At 39.2% G+C, this 19,423-nt stretch overlaps 1 protein-coding gene across 1 annotated transcript in view; it reads right to left on the bottom strand.

The window, feature by feature from the left end:
• The window catches only part of PTPN13 (protein tyrosine phosphatase non-receptor type 13), a 146,429-nt gene extending 127,509 nt beyond the window's left edge, over positions 1 to 18,920 (bottom strand). Inside the window, exons 1-3 of the mRNA XM_077814754.1 lie at positions 18,806 to 18,920; positions 9,212 to 9,220; positions 1,932 to 2,101 (exon numbers count right to left, since the gene is read on the bottom strand). Of these exons, the coding sequence (XP_077670880.1) occupies positions 1,932 to 2,101; positions 9,212 to 9,220; positions 18,806 to 18,920 (294 nt within the window). The remainder of the gene's footprint in view (positions 1 to 1,931; positions 2,102 to 9,211; positions 9,221 to 18,805) is intronic.
• Between the last annotated feature and the right edge of the window lie 503 nt (positions 18,921 to 19,423).

The following is a 19,423-nucleotide window of genomic DNA, read 5'->3' as shown; positions in this document are numbered from 1 at the left end:
TTAAATTAAGAATGCACCCATCTTTGAAGTAAAAGATTTCACCTACACACAGTTTAGTTGCTTAAGGAATTTACTGATTATTTCCCTGGTGCTTTTGATAAGAGAGTTCTTAAGCCAAATTCAGAGCTAGTACAAAGTGGCACAGCTCCACTGACTTCAACTGCACCCGCTCATTCAAGTTATAAATTTTAGTAAAGATTTCTAACTACAAGGTGCTTCACAGTACCACTATCACAAAGTTTGGAATTATCCCTCTTATCTGTGAGTTCCAGATGCTGCAGTCCCTATTCTGGCAAAACTTCCACTGACTTCAGTTCTACCATTACTTGTGTAAGGCACTTCTGTCTCTTGGCCCTGAACAGTTAACACACTAATCTACCACAAGGTATATATATAGATAGCCTTGACTGTGTCGCAAGGCAAGAGGCCTGAAGCCAAATGCTTTCAACCACTGAAGAAACATATACAGACCAAAATACATTTCTTGGAGGGCATCCTTTAGACTGGATATTCAATTGATACGGTTCTAGAGAAAACTGACAATTTAAAAAGTTTTCAGAAAAAAATATATCAAAGTGTAGCTAGTCCTTGCCCATGTCATAGCAATAGTGCTAGTACCAATCTCCTTCAGAACAAAGCCACGCAAACTGCTCCTCCAGGAGGAGTCCTGCCAAGCCATATAACAGCTTCCAAACACACAACTATTTTGGCTGTAGTCCTGTCTCATGGAGGCCGCTGGTCCGAGAGGTTTAGCACCCCGTCTACCTGTGACGGGCTCCACTAAGGAAAGTGATCCACCTGGAGACTAACTGACTAAGTAGCTGGGCGGCAGTTAATTAGGTGAACATCACCCAGTCTAATAAAGGCTTCCGAGGGCTCAGTCAGGAAGCCTCAAAACAGAAAGAGGAAGTTCCCAGAGAGTTCACCGAGAGCTCACCAGAACAGAACAGAACACAGAGAGGAAGTTCTCTCTCTCACAGAACAGAGAGAGGAAGTTCCCAAGGAAAAAGACTGCTCAGAGGAGCAGTTCAGAGAGCACCAGAAACAAAGGGGACCTAGGAAAGGGCAGGGCAACGAATGGCAAAGCCCTAGGAAAGCCCAATCCCAGTGAAGGGACCTTACACACAGCAGCAAGAAGTCCAGGTCTTTGGGGAATTACACACCACTCCAGAAACAAGCTACTGTAGTTTTCCATCTGGAGGGGCCCAGAGTTCAGAGAAGGAGCCATTCTAGAACCCTGAAGGGGCATCATTCATGATATACAAGCCTCGCAGAATTGACTGATAGCCCACAGGGGAAACTGAGGCAATGTCATATCTGACCACAGAGGCCACATCAGGGTGACTTCCACACTATTATACCCTGCAACATCCCCCTAAATAAGAGTTGAAGAGTTTAGGATTATGAAGACCAGTCAAATGAAAGGGGTGGGAATAGAACCCCATCCCCTCCTCATTCCCAGCCCTGTCCATATTCTGCTAGGCTGAGTGGGTATTTTGCTGAAGAAAACCTTAAAGCTGAAGAAAAAAGAAAAAGGCTAATTTGGAGCCATTTGGAAGACTAGTCAGTTAACGATGCAGATACAATTTAGATTTATGTTCAAGCTCACCCTTCCTTAGGTGAGCACCTAATCTTGGGGGGCAGGGAGGAGGAGAAGGGGGACTTCGTTACAGGATGTATGGTAACACCCATTGTTTCATGTTCTCTGCGTATATAAATCTCCCCACTGTATTTTCCATCTAATGAATGCATCTAATGAAGTGAGCTGTAGCTCACGAAAGCTTATGCTCAAATAAATTTGTTAGTGTCTAAGGTGCCACAAGTACTCCTCTTCTTTTTGCGAATACAGACTAACATGGCTGCTACTCTGAAACCCAGTTATAATACAGTTTCATAGAGACTAACATTTTATGGGAGTGAAGGTAACGTACCTTTTCAACATCTGAAAGGGATGACAGTGACTGGTTCTGCAGAACCTCTGGTGCCGTGAATGCTCTCAGGTCCTGGTTGGAAACATTTTCATCTGTAAATGACACACTCCCAGATGGAAGCAACAGCAAAGACCATGGAGAAATGATGAAGCTCAGGTCAGTAGGATCAGCTATATTTGAAAATACAAATAAAAAACACAATTGAAAGGCAGCTGCTACCAAATAACAGGACTCCACAAAAATCATGTAAGTGTTCATCTGACAAAGAGAAAGTTGTGAAATGGAGTGGATGATCTAATTAGTCTTCTTCATTTGTAATTTCTATGACCACAATCGTTAAAATGGCTTTCATCACAAAGAGTTCATGGGAGATAAGCAGCAAAGACCTTTCGGGCAGTTTCAGTATTTTACTTTGAAAACACTGATGTTATTTATCTGGAATTCTTAAACAAAAGATCTACCAGAAACATGCACCATCCTTACTGTTTTATATTTTTAAATAAGATTGAGAAGACAAAGAAATAGACTGAAATAAAATTGTTACATCTGATTGCTAATGCTATTTAAATACAATGCTCAAGACAAGAAGAGTGAATTATTAAGCCCTTTCCCATCCACTTGTTTTCTGTAATTTCGCTCTACTTTACTTAAATGTAATCAATATTATTTTTAATATTTGTTATTTATATTAACATTCAACATCTGAGAAGGTAAGCATTATTCCCACTTTCCAGATGGGGGAATCTAAGGCACTGAGGTTAAATGAGAATGACTTTATCCTAAAGGTCAGAGACAGTATTATTGTTATAGCCAGGATTAGAACTCCTGACTCCTACTCCTACACTACTTTTCATGGCCTTTGTTTTAATGATCCAGACTGATGACAAACATTTGATCATGCCAATATGTTCTGATTTATTTATTGTTTGTCATAAAACAGCAAGCATCCCAGGGGATTGTTTTTCTGATCAGAGGTAGGAGAATAAGGATATAGCAGAGACTAGAGCAGAATAAGAAAGTAGATTAAACTAAAACACATTAAAAAAATATAAATAGCACAATCTCATGCAACACATCTTACGTATACATCAGAATACAATAGCCAAAAGAAATTAACCTTAACTATCCAGTGCACAAGGGCCATGAAGTTTCACATGCTATATGTCAAGATTTAATTTGTTAACATTTACTTATAGCAGTTGAGCCGATGAGCCTTCTCTAAGAAGCGGCTAATGTTACAAGGTTATCATACTTCAATGTATAGTTCAATTTTAAATATAGTGAATATACACAAACCTTATTAAAACCTTTTCAGGGTGAACTGTTTGATATTATTAATTCATTCAAAAATGTAAGTTAACATTAACCTATATTTTAGGTTACTAGGGACTAGATGCCTGCTCTCTTTTCCTCCCATTTTGCTTGACGACCACAATGGCTATCAATGTTTTTTCTTTAAATAATCACTACAGTAACCTCTATCAATTGGCTGTCATTTTTGTATTATTACTCATACCCTCAAAGTAACACAGAACCCTCCAAATGATTAAAGATTTCCCCCTTCAGGATGTCTTTTTGTTTTTAAAATGGAGCTGCCCACTGAAGTTACTTGATTGCTTCCTATTGGATGCTCACTATCAAGACTAATTCCTATAGTAAGACTGAAGTTAATTGGGGTAGCAGTGGAATGTGCAAAGAATCTGCACTCAACCAAAGAGCCTCCATTCAATCTGTGTGAATAATATTGTCAGAAAGAAACACAAACACTGAGATTATGAAGCCTACTGTTGACATTTTAAGAGGGAAAAGCTCCTACACCAGGAACTTGCAATTCTGGCACCTGGATATTTAAAGCTCTCTGGATAAAATCTGATGTAAACTCTGGCCACTAACCTGCAAAGAGGCTTTCAATCCATAAAACACATCTTGAAAATAACAGTGGGCAAAGAAAAAGCAACTGTTCTCATGGGTCTAAAAGATTTTAATGACTGCTGTATGAACGTCAGAACACCACAACTCAAGTACATACAAATTGTGATGTAACAAAGATTTAATGTAGTGTTGTAATAACAGAACAAATATTATTGTCATTCTAGGGAGAGCGGCAATAGTTCCATTTCCTCCTACAATTCTGTTTCCTAGGCTGTCCCATACTCCTGTAATTTACTGTAATTCCAACATCCCAGGAGATTTACTGAGTAACTATGTATGGAATAGATATCAGAAATAAACAGACCTACCAAACAAATCCTTCAAATTCCCAGGCTTCAGTCCTTCCAGCACTCTGAGATTATGCATCTGGTTCTAACGTCAGACATTTAACAAAAGAAAAACGTGCCTCAGAAACGTAGGTTTAATTTTCTAGATCAATGGACAGAACTCCCAATTTATAGATACCAGAGAAATTGTCCACTCCTATCTGTATGTAGCAGAATAGCTATTAAAGACCATTTAATGTGTATTGTGGGGATTAACCTTTGGTAATTTTTTGGGGTTCGAATAAGAGCTTATTGTCCCTATTGGCTTGGAAATGGAAAGTTTCACTTCATAAATTAAGAACACTTATGGCAACAGGAACACAACAAATATTCATGAACAGGAAGGATTTTATGGACTTTACTTAAAATAATGATGATTAATGTTTAGAGACTCAAAACTATACTATAAACAAGCAAATATACAACTGCACCTTTCACCTTCAAGTATCTACTCCCTGTTGCCTAATTAAGACTGAATGTGTTTCAGCATTTGTCATGACACTGAGAACATTACACTTTCAACACTCAGGGTATATCTACACAGCAAAAGCTGTGCATAGTACAGGCTACAACCTGAGTTACGCAGGCCAGCTGGATTTAAGCTAACAATAGCAGCAAAACCGCTATAGTACAGGCTTCAGAGCAGGTCAGTGAGCTTATTCAGTGTGTCTGTGCTGGGATTGTACTACCTGTGCTGAAGCCAGGCTTTACTGTCTTCAATGCTACTGTTACCCACATTAGCTGGGTTCAAACTTAGCTTGGGTAGGCTAATCCAGGCACAGCTTTTGCTGTGCAGACAAACCCTGAGACACAGATTTTGATTCACAGTTACAGCCACTAGGACTGGAATTCTATTCTACGGCTTGATTCTTTAAGAGGCATAATGACATATCTACCTGTAACTAATTCCTATGCACAGCTGCTCTACATTTTTATTTAAGTAATTCAGCATTACACTAAAAGATACCAATGATGATGAGAGTGAACTCAAAGGGGAGAATTATAAAGGATTAATAGAGAGTGGCATCTTAATTTAAAAACCCTTTCTTGAACCTTATATTCAAGCCTCAAGAGGAAAATGGGAGAAGGAAAAAAAACTTCAGGGTTCACACTGTAGAGCTGGTTTCCTCTATTCTCCCACTTTCACATTATAAGAGCGACCTGAACACACTTTCTTCAGGGAGTAAATGGAGAATACCGTCTTTGGTTACGTGAGGGAAGCAGATTTTAACCCACAAACAGCACTGCAGCAGCTTCCCATTGAAATGGTATTGGCATTTTATGAATCATAAAAACAATATTAGTTGATACAAGTATTTTTTAGGGCTGTCAACCGATTAAAAAAATTAATCGCGATTAATCGCAATTTTAAATAACAACAGAATACCATTTATTTAAATATTTTGGGATGTTTTCTAAATTTCCAAATATATTATTTTCAATTACAACACAGAATACAAAGTGTACAGTGCTCACTTTATATTTATTTTTTATTATAAATATTTGCACTGTAAAAACCAAAAGAAATAGTATTTTCAATTCACCTAATAGAAATATTGTAGGGCAATCTCTTTATCATGAAAGTTGAACTTACAAACATAGAATTATGTACAAAAACAGATCAGTGTAAAACTTTAGAGCCTACGAGTCCACTCAGTCCAACTTCTTGTTCAGCCAATTGCTCACACAAACAAGTTTCTTTACATTTGCAGGAGAGAACGCTGCCCGCTTCTTGTTTACAGTGTCACCTGAAAGTGAGAACTGGCATTCGCATGGCACTGTTGAAACCGGCGTCGCAAGATATTTACTTGCCGGATGCGCTAAAGATTCATATGTCCCTTCATGCTTCAATCACCATTCCAGAGGACATGCGTCCATGCTGATGACCGGTTCTGCTTGATAATGATACAAAGCAGTGCAGACTGACGCATGTTCATTTTCATTATCTGAGTAAGATGCCACCAGCAGAAGATTGATTTTCTTTTTTGGTGGTTCAGGTTCTGTAGTTTCCACATGGGAGTGTTGGTCTTTTAAGACGTTTGGAAACATGCTCCACACCTTGACCCTCTCAGGTTTTCGAAGGCACTCAGATCCTTAAATCTTGGGTCAAGTGCTGTAGCTATCTTTATGTATCTCACATTGGTACCCTCTTTGCATTTTGTCAAATCTGCAGTGAAAGTGTTCATAAAACAAACAACATGTGCTGGGTCATCATCCGAGACTGCTATAACATGAAATTTATGACAGAATGTGGGTAAAACAGAGCAGGAGACATACAATTCTCCCCAAGGACTTCAGTCGCTAATTTAATTAACACATTATTATTTTAGCGAGCATCATCACCACAGAAGCATGTCCTCTGGAATGGTGGCCGAAGCATGAAGGGGCATATGAATCTTTAGTGCATCTGGCACGTAAATACCTAGCAATGCCAGCTACAAAAGTGCCATGCGAATGCCTGTTCTCACTTTCTGGTGATATTGTAAATAAGAAGTGGGAAGCATTATCTCTTAGCATGGCTGAACAAGAAGTAGGACTGAGTAGACTTGTAGGCCCTTTATATTGTTGTTTTTGAGTTCAGTTATGTAACCAAAAAATTGTATTTGTAAGTTGCACTTCCACAATAAAGAGACCACACTACAGTACTTGTATGGAGTGAATTGAAAAATACTATTTCTTTTGTTTATCATTGTTACAGTGCAAGTTAGCAACTACTACAGTTTTGAAAAGCAATGAGTCAGACTAACCTTACTGCCAATTGAGACCGTCTTGCCACTAGAGTGCCAATTAGTCAGTCACTCAGCATTGAGGTCTTCCCCCGTTTCGCTTTTTGTGTTGAGAATGTTTTCACCTCAAGGCAACACCTATTTTAGTACTGAAGGAAACTCGTCTTTGCTTTGTCTGGAAAGTAGTAGAGGAGGACAAAGAAACAAGAGCTTTTTTCAAAAAATTACCTTTTCTATTCACTTCAGACTTTAATTTGTTGACTTTGTGGAGAGACGACAACATTTATCCCCTGTGCTTGGTATTAGACTTATTATAGAACGTCTCAGTGTAAACGCTCCAATAAGTCTGGGTGAACTACTTTCACTGCAGAGCATATAGCAGGAGAGCAAAAATTGTGGTTCTCAACATTAGTAATCAGTTGATGCTTCTTGGCTTGAGATATGAGAAACTTATTGGCCTTCTTTCATGTTTAAGAGGCACTGAAAGTCCTAAGGAAATGTGGTTCCCTGTAGGTGGGAGGGACTGAACAATATAGGGAGAAAGAGATCAGTCTTGAAGTGCTACGTAGTTATGCCTGTTGCTGTTGTTTTGTGCTTTCCCAATCTTGGGGTAAAGAAATTCTACTCAAGGGTCTGAAATGCTGTAATTTCATTGTTTTTGCCTGCCATTAGTGTAATGGAACTGACTAATCCATCAACTGTAAATTGGGGTAAGCAAGACTAAAGAAAAGCCAAGATTTGTATGAGAAATATCTGAATAACTTGTGCAAGAGTTTAAAAGAAAATGGATTAAACACACTGATGTCACCTTAATTTGTGTCAAATGAAATTAAGGCCACTCTTCTGTAACATAGTCTGAAAAGTATCTCTAATGTGTATTTAAGTGTTTGAAAGGCTGTAATACATGCATTTATCAAGCTGTAAAACAAATTATCACCTGAATTTCCATTTATTAAGCTGCATAAATAGTGATGTATATAGGGGTGGGAAGAGAATTCCAAACCTACCGACTTCGTGTATTGGGCCCATTTCTGTAGCCTTTGACTGCAATGGACTTCCACTGAAGTCAATTCCCTCCTCACATAAGATATCTTTCTATATTTGTGATTCCTGCTTGTAAACACACTTCACATTGGGAAACTCTCTGTCTAGCACCAATGAGTAATCAATTGATTTATTATTATTTTCATTAGAGTAGCACGTACAGGACTCAACTAAGATCAGGACTCTACAAATTCATAGTAAGAAACGTTTTACTTTTATATATGCCTTCTATTCACATAGCCTATTTAAAACCAACATTCCCATTCCAGTATTCAGAAAGCTTTCTCATTATGCAGAATTGCAGTAATAAACTTTGGAAGATAAAACAGGAGAGCTACCAAAAACCAAAATATAAACCAAAACCAAAATAAAAAAAAAAACAAACCCACCAGCAACAGTTGAGGAGACACCACATTTGACCAAAATAACCAAAAGTCACTCCAATCAACTGAAAAGTAAATCTTAAAAAATCTATTTGGTCAGATCTTTTCTTAGTTTAATTTTTACAGTATTAAGAGTCTTATCATGCTCCCTTCTTAAGCCAACCAGAAAACTCTAATTTACTGCAATGCCTGGAGGCTCAGGACCTAAATCAACAAACACAGAGATGGAAGAACTGTCTTCATTATCTTGAAATACGAAAAAAGGTATGGTATGCTATATAATAAAATTAAGGCAACTTTAGAAATCAAAGTTTATTGCTGTCACTCTTCCAAAACACACACTGCAGCTAATTACTGGATTTGGAAGAAAAGGTTTTCTTATTCATATTAAAACCACAAAAAACAAATATTTTAAAGCAATGTTAAGGGTCTGACTCAAACATGAAAGGAAACTTAGAGTTATGGCTAGACTCCATCTTTAAATTACTTTTCTGTACCACAAGGATTTTAACACAAACACACCCTATGAGCTGAAAATACAGGATCAAAATCCATCTTCCTAGTTAACTCCAATAAAAGCAATGAATTAGGCCTGGAGTCCTATTTTTACTAGGGTCTGAAATATTTATTGGACACCTACTACCCCGAAGACTCAGTTTATTACCCCAGGACAAAAAAAATCCTTCCTACCACACACAGGGCCATACTCCTCAATTTTATGGAATAAACAGTCACACTGCTTACTGTTTCCTATATTTCATTGTAATATGGACAGTCGGTCATCTGTTTAATACATTTTTAAAAGGTAGTTAGTAGGGGTATGTCTGCACTGGAGCTGCCGGTATAATTTCCAGCTTAGCTAGTGATACCCATGCTAGCTCCAATTGAGCTCATGTGCTAAAAACAGAAGTGTAGCCATGGTGGCGCAAGTGGAAGACCAGGCTAGACAGATCATATCTCCATCTGAACCAGTAAGTACGAATTCAGGGCAGCTAGCCCCTCCTGCTGCTCACGTCAGCACAGCTACGCTTCTATTTTTAGCACGCTAGGACAATCAGAGCTAGCGTGAATGTGTCTCATTCAAACTGTAAGTAACACTTCCAGATCCGGTCTAGACATCTCTCTCTTGCTTTTGCTTTGTCTTCTTTTTCTTCCTGTCTTCTCTTCACTTTGTGTTTCTTTTCTTTCCTTTAATAGATCCTGGTGTATATCATACCTTCAGCAGCCATTTCCTCTTTTCTTTCACTCTCCTTCTATTATTCCCTTATAACCTGTTCTCTACCTCTTCTCATACGTTTTCTGTTTGGACACCCAACATCTCTCACTTTCTCAATACCCTACCTCTTTTCTAACTTATCGCATCAGTTTCTCCCCACAATTCTCTGTCCAAACCCAGCCATCTAATAGACCTTGAAAAATTATAGCAGACTCCTAAGAGCCAGGGGACCCAACTAAGATGAGGGGTGCAACTGTACAGGGGAAATATTCATGTGAAAAGCCAAGTGCCCATGTCTTCTTTCTCAGCTGGTAAGAAATGAATGGTGCTTGAGTTCTTGCCAGAGTATTGTCTCTTGACCCTACTCAGGGTAAAAGATGCCTGATCAAATTTGAAGTCCCCACCCAACCTCCAAACCTGCTGGCTGCTGGAAGGTGCACATACTTTGTCATTCTTGCATTGCAGAACCTTCTGGGTGCTCCAAGCGTGGGATACTGATCTACTCCTCTTCCAACTTCCAGGTTGTGTTTTCTAAGTTCTCTTTCACTGCGAATAAATCCAGGGCCTTCCTCTGCTGCCTCTCTTAGGTTTCCCAACCAGCCCAGGAGCAGCTTGAAATTGATCCAGTTCTTGGCAGTTTCATGAACTAATAAAATGATGCAACAGCATTTCTCGGTACACCCCCAGACAACCCCCAAAGCAATGGCTCCTCCAACATGAGAAGGACCCCTGTCTCAGGAAGTATCTCTGGGAGAAAGACAGAAATGTATTCCCTCCTCCCGCCCCCAGTCTTGCTGCATGTCACCCTACTCACTGTTGTCACTGGCCATCTTTCTTCCCCTGATTTTACCTGGCCTCACTGTCTGCTTATTGGTGAGCTAGAACAAAGAGGAAATATCCCCAGGCAAACAATAGCAGGGACAAAATAATTAAATGAAATACCACTTGTTTACTGCTGGAAGAAAACACATAGGCAGCTCAATTCCTGCTGCTGGTGTTCCTGTTACACTAACAGTTTCATGCTGAGACAGGCAGGACAAACATCCCTGACTTCCTCTTTGAATTACTTCTTAATTCAGGGTCCCCTCTCTGTGGCAGGAGTCATGCCATTAGGGGACTGCGTGTGCCATTCATCTGAGTCCTGCCCTAAATCCACTATGAGAATTATAAGAAAGAAACAATTCGCTTTTAATAGTTTGCTTTTCATCCACAGATCTCAACACCTTTTAAACAACATCACTATTCCCATTCTACAGCCAGGAAATTAATGTTCAGAAATGTGGGATGAATCACTTAATTTAACAGAGCAGGTCAGTGACCATACTTGGAATAAAACCCAGGTCTCTTGACTCTCAGGCTAGTATTCTATCCAATTGACCATGATTCCCAAGGGTTCCGGATACCAGGAGCAAAACTGGAGTCTCTAACTTCACTCCGCTGCTGTTTTGCAAAGCAAGGAGCACCAGTAAAGGCCTGGATACTCTCTGAAGATTTTGAGAGCCACCACCGCATCAGTTTACACTCCATTTATATCTGGAAGACCATTTTCACAACCAGAAGAACTGGAATTTTTGTTTTAAATCAAGTCTTAAATTCTGCAGAAGCGAATAGGACTCACTCATGAAAGCTATGTAAGTGCCCTGGGTGAGTGGATTTTTCAAGCTTCAATTAAAACTGTAGATAGCACAAATAACGTGTGTTAAACAGCAGCACTAAAACTTTTCTTTTAAAAAAAAACCATGGAAGGTGATACAGCAATTTTGTATGACTGCTTTAGAAACAGATTGTGACTTGGTATTGTAAAAGCTATCCCTTAAATATGCATTTACAGACTTTACAAAACCCAGATCATTTACTCAATAAACCTCAAGGCCTTCTTCGAAGTAATTACTGCCTGTCATGGAACTGAACCCATATATTAAAAATCCTTTTGAAGAAAAGCTTGCACAGACACTCTGCTCATATTTCTGAATTAGAAGACATGCTTGTAAAATCACTTTTCTCCAGATGGCGCAAACTAAACAGTCTGCCTTGTGAACTAGATGCCTACTAATTGTGCATAAACAAACTATTCTTGATTGTTATAATGCAAAGAAAAAGTTTTAAAGATTGAAAAATTTGGTTGACAACGTACAGCAAAAAATGCTCATCCCAGGATCATTAAATATATTTACAAACCTTTGGCACCTGGGATTTAACATGTAAAGTATGGCAGACTCCTTCATCAGAAGTATTCTGTGCACGTATACAAAAAAAAATAGACTTACAGGAATTAGGAAATATGCCTTCCATGGGTATTTCTCACTTAAAATATTATTCCACTACCAGTTCCTGATAACATGTAAATAAATGTGCATGATGTGCCATCGCTGGGAGACCACGGAGAAGCAGAAGCAGTTTTTGTAGCTGTGCTGGTACTAGGTATAATGGAGGAATTTGTAGTCTCTTCTTATTTAGAGGAAGCCTTTTTATTCAAACACTTGACAAAATATCTCAGAACTTTCTTCTGTGTATTTATGGTTTGTTTAACATGGTGGGGATCTCTCCTTGGGGAAAAGACAAATAAACATTCTCTTTTTAACTATCTACTAAGGCATGAAGACAGAGTATGGGTGTGTATATATATATATATATACACACACACACACACACACACACACGCACGCACACACCCAGCTGAGGGTTCACATATATACGCTACGTTACAAAAATAAAGGTTTCAAGTTTGTCATTTGAACATATGTAGTATTCAGCGATTACTGTATAAAGACTACTAGTTGGGAATCTAAGCTCTGATATTCCAAATAACGATACTTTGAATTAAGGCAAAAATCATTCTGAACACCACATTTATATTAATGGAATAATGATATATTCCCTATACTCACTACTTGAAATAAAAGGGGAATTCAGGAGCAATACAGATGCAACGCTTATTATGAGTGGGTAAATCCTGCTGCCTGCTCTGCAGGACATTCACTCCAGCAGAACCAATACTGTTCTGCTCAGCAAAACAGAGACTGCAGACAGGATGCTCAAGATCCCGTGTAGGGGGATGTGACCGGGAATATGGCCATGGAGCTGCGATCCATAGGTGCAACTCGTGCCCCAAGCACAAAGAGGGAGTTATGGAGTGTGTGGGGCAAGTGGATCCTGACTATACCAGCTCTCCTCCCCACTGCACACTCACTCACTGTATATGGGAGGATACATGGACCTGGGGGTTATAGCAGCCCTTAGGCCACAGTACGGACCACCAAGCGGATTCCTTGTCCTGCCAACCCCTAAAGACTTCTTCAGCACACACCCTTGCTGCCCAGGTTATACCCTTGGACCAGGACTTGCTCCTAAAGCGTTGACAGGCTCCACTTCAATCTACAAATTAACGTAGTTCGACCAATTTAGACATAGGAATAAAAATATGTCATCTGATCTTTTTCTTTTCTTCCTTTTCCTTTTTATTTCAGGCTGGACATTTATTCCCAGAAACACAGGGAAGGTAACTGACTGGGAGCTTCTAAAGTAGAATATCAACAAAATTAATTTAAAACAACACAGCCATTAAGCCAGGTACAAAGAAAGCGAATGACCTTTTCCTAGAGGCAGAGGAGCTTCTCCAGAGGTCAGGGAGAGGGCGAAAGAATTTTTCACTAATTATTAAGCTTCTTCGTGCCTGCTCTGAAGTTCTTCTTGTTTTGCTCCTCCAGAAGAACTCTTAACAGCAGCAATAAGGGAAACATCCTCTGAGAGGTCCCTTCCTTCTAACCAAAATACAGGAATAATCTTTACAAAAACCATCTCCAAATCCTCCTTTCAAAACCACTGGAATTTTTGGTATGGCTTCTGATCAATTATGTGTCCACTAGTCTTTACTGAGCTGTAGTTGCCAGCCTTGTGAGCTAAGTCCAGAATTATGCAGCTTGGTAACAAAACACTTGTGAGAGCAGAGTTTATTAAGCATTGCCAGAAGACAGATAAACAGTGTGGTCCAGTTTAAAAAAAAGAGAGACAGAACTGGTTTAAAAGGCAATAAAACCAGGGAGATTATTCAGGTAAACAGTATGCAATACAAATGTAAGGCAGTAATTTTGAAATAACCCTTTAAGCACATGCAGCTAAAATAAAAATCCCTGAAGTCACACAATAACTTTGAGCAGCACCGTAAAAATTGTCACTTTTAAGATGTTGATGACTGGTACTCTTGAATTCTCACTTCAGAGAAATAACACACACACACTCACTCACACACACACACACACACACACACTCTTCAATCCCTCCATAAAGTGTCCCCTTTATGACTATAAATTTTATCAGCTACAACTTCATTTTGTTTTACCTGTCCCCATCTTTTTGTGTGTGACCATTAGCAAATAGTAAAAATAGAGAAAAGCCTCTCCATGTAACAGTTTCTCCATACGCATCTTCTCAATGCCCTGTTCTATGGATGTGACAGTTTTTTAAGGGTATGCCAAGGCCAGGTTGTGGGAGGTCAGGCAGGTGCCCAACAAGTCTTTAGATAGGGCCAGATTATGCCCCATCCTGCGAGCCAGCAGAAGGGAGTGGATGGTGCACCATACCACCATTCCCTGTGCACAGACAGAAACAGGCTCTGCAGAACTACTACATCCTCTCCTTGTTCAGGCAGGTGGGAAAGAAGAGGGGCAGGGAGATCCCTGTCTCCGTACCCCCAACACACCAGCAACATAGTTACAATAGCACAAGGGGGGAGCGTACACTGTGACCTGTTACAGTTAACGCCCTTCTCAGAGTAGTGGAGAGACAGGGAAAGAGATTTTTTTTATTAGGGGTCCACTAGTAGTTTTAATACTATGACTAGGACTTCAGCTAGGAGTTTCAGGTCCCAGAAAAACATAATTACTACTTCCCTACCACCAATGTTTTATAATACTGTATTGCAATGCATGCACATACTCTTTCTTCCATACAGCCACAATTCGCAAGCTGGCCTGGTCTCTCCCCATTCCACTCTGGTATTATTTTTAACTCATTCAACTTTGCCTGGTCCTATTGGTTGTCTGTTTCACCTCAGCTCCCCGTTTTTTTTTCACCTGGTCCACATGTTTTTCTGTTCCCCACCACATATATCTTGATATGGGATTGGACCAGGTGACATATTAGGTCCTTTCTACCTTTAACTTTGGGTGATTATTCACAAGTTATCTAGCTGAAGCAGGTGATTCCTGGTTTATTTTTTCTTGGCAACAAAAAACATGACATGCCCTTTTCATTTCTACAGATATACACCAAAGATATTGCACCTGAAAGACTGGTTACTTCTGACCTCATGGCGTACAGGGTGCAAGACCCAGCATGTCTGAAACAGCTGAGACACCCTCTAAACAACAAAATTGTTGTTGCAAGTAATTAAGCAGGAGGTGGTCTAGGATCAGCTTTTTCAAATCTATCTACAGATTAATCTAAATATTATCACTACTCTAACTAGCAATACCAGACTGCCTGATCTTCTCCTCCACTTAACTTATCATACAACATGCAGCCAATTCGGTGTCCAGAGCCGATTTTTTTAAAATTTGTCTTTCCAAATAGGACACTCCAAACCATTTTTTCCATTAATGATTAGCTATGGAAACAATTTATGAAGTGCCTTTATGCAGAAAATTGGAGACAGCCCATAGGAGAGCAACAAGAGGTTTAGAAAACACGACTTATGAGGAAAGGTTGAAAGAATTGGGCACATTTAGTCTACATAAAAGAAGACACAGTATTTAAAGATATAGTAATAGTCTTCAAATAACGTACAAGGTTGTTATAAAGGGGATGGTGATGAATTGTTCCCCATATCCAGTGAGAGTAGGACAAGAAGTAATAGGCTTAATTTGTAGCAAGGGATTTAGGTTAGGTGTTAGGAAAAGCTTTCTAACTACAAAGATAGTTAAGCACTGGAACAGGTTATCTAGGCAGGCTGTGGAGCCCCATCATTGAAGGTTTTAAGAACAGGGAGGGTCTAGGTGTACTTAATCCTGCCCCAGTGTGGGGAGATGGGTAAATGAACTCGCTGAACTCTTGAGGTCGCTTCCAGCGCTACAGTTCTAAGATTTAATGATTCTGTCATCTGCTAGAATTGTAAATAAAGAGTAGGCATAATAACGTGCATGCATGTATATTGGCTAACGAATTATACATACTGTAATTAATCCATCTATGGTAAACAATATAAGAAGTAATTTCAGCTTTGTTTTTAATTAAACACTTGAGTGGGGTAAGGTTCTGGGCTCAAACATAAAAAATGCAGAAGGCTACATTCTAAACAGTCAAGACTTTTGGAAGTAACGAAGTTATCAAATGCATAGTAGTAGTTTGTTTTGGCCAATCTTCTTCCATTACATGGAAAAAAATAATTTCTCAAATTAGCCATGTTACGATAGTGATTGTTCAACGTCTGCCGATAATTGGCTGCCTTTGACACTGTTGATTATGAGGTATTGCTTGTGTGCCAGAGAACCTTGGAGGGAACTAATGGAAATCCCAAAAGGTTGGGTACTATAGTAAATGAAACAATGAATTCAAACTACTGTGGCTCTTTTGGGTAATGTTGATCACTAATTTGGCTCCTGAACCACTGAGGTCTGAGTATCACTGTTCTACAGGCTACATTCCTAATTAAATCTTTCAAGTACAGACATACAAATAAACTAAGCATTGATTAATTGGCTTTGACTGTCCTTTTTATTATAAGGCTGGGTTGTTGTTGGTGGTGGTCTTTAAAAAATGTAAGAAGTTAGAAAGGAAAACCCCACTTTAGGACAACAAACAGAAAATCTTCTTTCAATTATGCAGATGAACTCAATTAAAATAATATTTTCCACAGGCCATTTTTACCTCTGAAAATTGTGTGGAAGGAATTAATAGGAACTCTTCAATGAAAATCATGCTTGTTCTAAAATAATCCTACTGTCACTACATAGTAATTCCTGCTGATTATTGCCCATTACATACTTTAAAAGAACTGGCTAACAAGGCTTTTGTTACTGCAAGATTAAAAGCCTTAAGGGGGTTGAAAGATTTATTCCAGTTCTTTAAATATATTTGAAAAGCTGTACCATTTGTGAACCGAAGGAGTTTTTTCATAAGCTTCTTTGTAACCCTTTAAAACAAAATTATTGTCCAGTATAGATGACCCACATTTTGAACTCTTAACTTTCGGATTTATCTGAACCTTCCAAAAAATGCTACAACAAGGCCTTATCCTACAAAACTTTACTCACATGAATAGCCCCATTGAAACCAGCAGGACTACTCATAAGACTAGGCCCACCGTTTGTTTTTGTCCAAATCACTTTCTGAAAACAGCATTCACTAGTATGCCTAAGAAGAAAGCATTATAAAAGTATACAAAATAATGAATGGCTGAAAGAAGGTAGAACAGGAACTTCTGCCCTCTCTGCCTTGTAACACAAGAACAAGGACACATTCATTTAAATTAAAAGATGGCAGATTCAAATAGATAAATGGAAATATGTTTGACACAATGCATAATTAAACTGTGGAACTCATTACCACAGAAAGTCATTGAGGCCAAGAATTTAGCAAGATTAAAAAGGATTGGACATTAACATGGATATAAATAATATTCCTAGTTACCCTAACTGACAATAATTTTGGAAGGAAAATTAAACCTCATGCTTCAGGGCTTAAACCAATCTTTAAATATCAGAGATCAGGAAAATCCCACATCTGCCTAATGTGAGATGACCTAAGCAACCTGAACTGGCCACTGTTGGAGACAGCAGCCTAGACAAAACATGAGTCTGATACTATATGGCAATTCCTACGTTTTATTTTACACTTCTGTTAAAAAATATGAAGTGTCAGTTTGGAATTATATGCTTGAAAAAAAAATTTTAGTGGGCCTTTATTTAGTAGCTGTGACTGTGCAAATAAACCCTTCCCTAGAACAGAAGGGGTTACGGGGCTGTTTTGGGCTGGGCCCCACTGCACCTACAAATCATGCCAGGACTGGAGGAAGAGTTAAAAAGAAGGAACTCTACTCAGATGGGTGAAAACCTTGGGAAGGGAATAGGCTGTTGAGCTTCTCCAGTCCTGGAGAGAGGACTGGCAGCTTACAGAGCCCCTATGCTCCCAGAAGGAAGGTGCAGACACCCTGAGTTGAAGGGGAAAAAGAACTGCAGCTTTGCACTGGAGCCTGGTGAACTCTGAAGTGCACACTGATACTCCCAGGACATCAACAATCCCTCTAAAGCAGTGATACTCACAACTCAATGGTTCAGGGGACAAATTAGCGATCAACATTTCCCAAAAGAGCCACAATAGTGTGAATTTATATGTAATTCTCACAGGAAAATGACTGACCAAGTATTCTACAATTGTTTAATAACATAGTAAAGGCATCCTGATTGGTTAATAACTTAGATTGGTTAATGAATAAATCACACAGTGTTTTAATATCATGTGCTGCAAAGAGCTGTAGGAGACACATTAAAGAGCCACTTGTGGCTCCCAAGCCTCAGTGTGAGTATCACTGCTCTGAAGTAAGAGATGCCCATATCCTGGAAGGAGCTGCCTACAGGTTTTTCTTTACTTTTGTTTTATGTAACCCTTTTTGCTGACCACAGGCTGTTTGCTGGCATCACCAGAGACACAGAAGAGACTGTCAAGAGGCCCTGCCAGAAGGTGAGCACCAGCCTGCTAAAAAGATGCCCGGCAGTATCCACTGGGGTTGGGGTGGAGTAATTGGACTCACGTGTGTGCACTCCCAATGTTGTCTAAAAGAGGGTGACCTACCATGGGCAGATTTGTGACAGTTGCAGAAATAAGTAATTTTCAAAGTAGGGTCCAATTTCTCAGAGTAAAATTACACATATAGCTGTATGTGCACATTTATGTACAAAAATTAGCACATGTAAATACAACTTCTCCACATTGGTACAAATACTCTTTCAGAGACCAGCTTAAGGCTGCTACAAAAGTCTGACCTTTGAGCCTAATTTACATTGTAAAAAATTTGCAAAGGGGAAAGGAGGATGGCTGCAGGGAGAAGGAAGAGAGAATACCCTTAGGTTTGCCCAGGGCGGTTTAATGCCTAAAGAACTCCTCATATACAGCATTTCAGATGCTCCAGATTGGCGCCTGACACATTGTCATTTCTTCAAGCTTTTACTCCATTAAAGCAAAGATATTGAACTTGCTCTCAACATTTCTCCAGTAGCATATGTGCTAGCATTCTAAAGGCATAAGAGATTACCTTTTCTGAATAACTCTTGAAGGCTTTCCGCACTTTGATTCAATACAGCCCATATTTCTTCTTCCTGCAGTGGCCCTCCCCGAACCTCCAGGGCTTCAGCCAGCGACACATGCATATTACCTGGGAAAGAAGACATAACTGGTTTAAGAAGGCATGTGCACGCACGCACGCACGGCCGTTTTTTCCTTATGCGTAGCATTTAAGTGGAAATGTATATTTTTAAAGCCTAAATCACAAACTCTCTACCACGCTACTGTTAATAAAATATAGGTGGGGAGTGAGGGGGGCATCCCCCTACAGAATTTTAATCATGAGTGAAATTTTTAATTAAAACATCATGATTATAATGAAGCAGAGAAAAAAAAGGAACAGTTTTGGAAAAAAAACAAAAACACATTAGCTTCATGTACTATCCAACAATTAACTGCAACATTCTAGCATTAAACTATCTGAACATCTACTATGGGCAGGAGTTTTCTTTGTTTAAACTACTGATCAGAACGATTAATATCTTCAGTTGATTTACATTAGTAATCCCATTAACACTTTCTGACTGGAATAAGTAATACCAGCAATTTATCAAGAACAATCCCCTCCACTCCCAACATCACAGTTTTC

This window comes from Eretmochelys imbricata, chromosome 4 (assembly GCF_965152235.1).
Source record: "Eretmochelys imbricata isolate rEreImb1 chromosome 4, rEreImb1.hap1, whole genome shotgun sequence".
Taxonomy (NCBI): domain Eukaryota; kingdom Metazoa; phylum Chordata; order Testudines; family Cheloniidae; genus Eretmochelys; species Eretmochelys imbricata.
The sequence above is the reverse complement of the archived record's forward strand: the minus strand, read 5'-3'. Positions and strand labels throughout refer to the sequence as shown.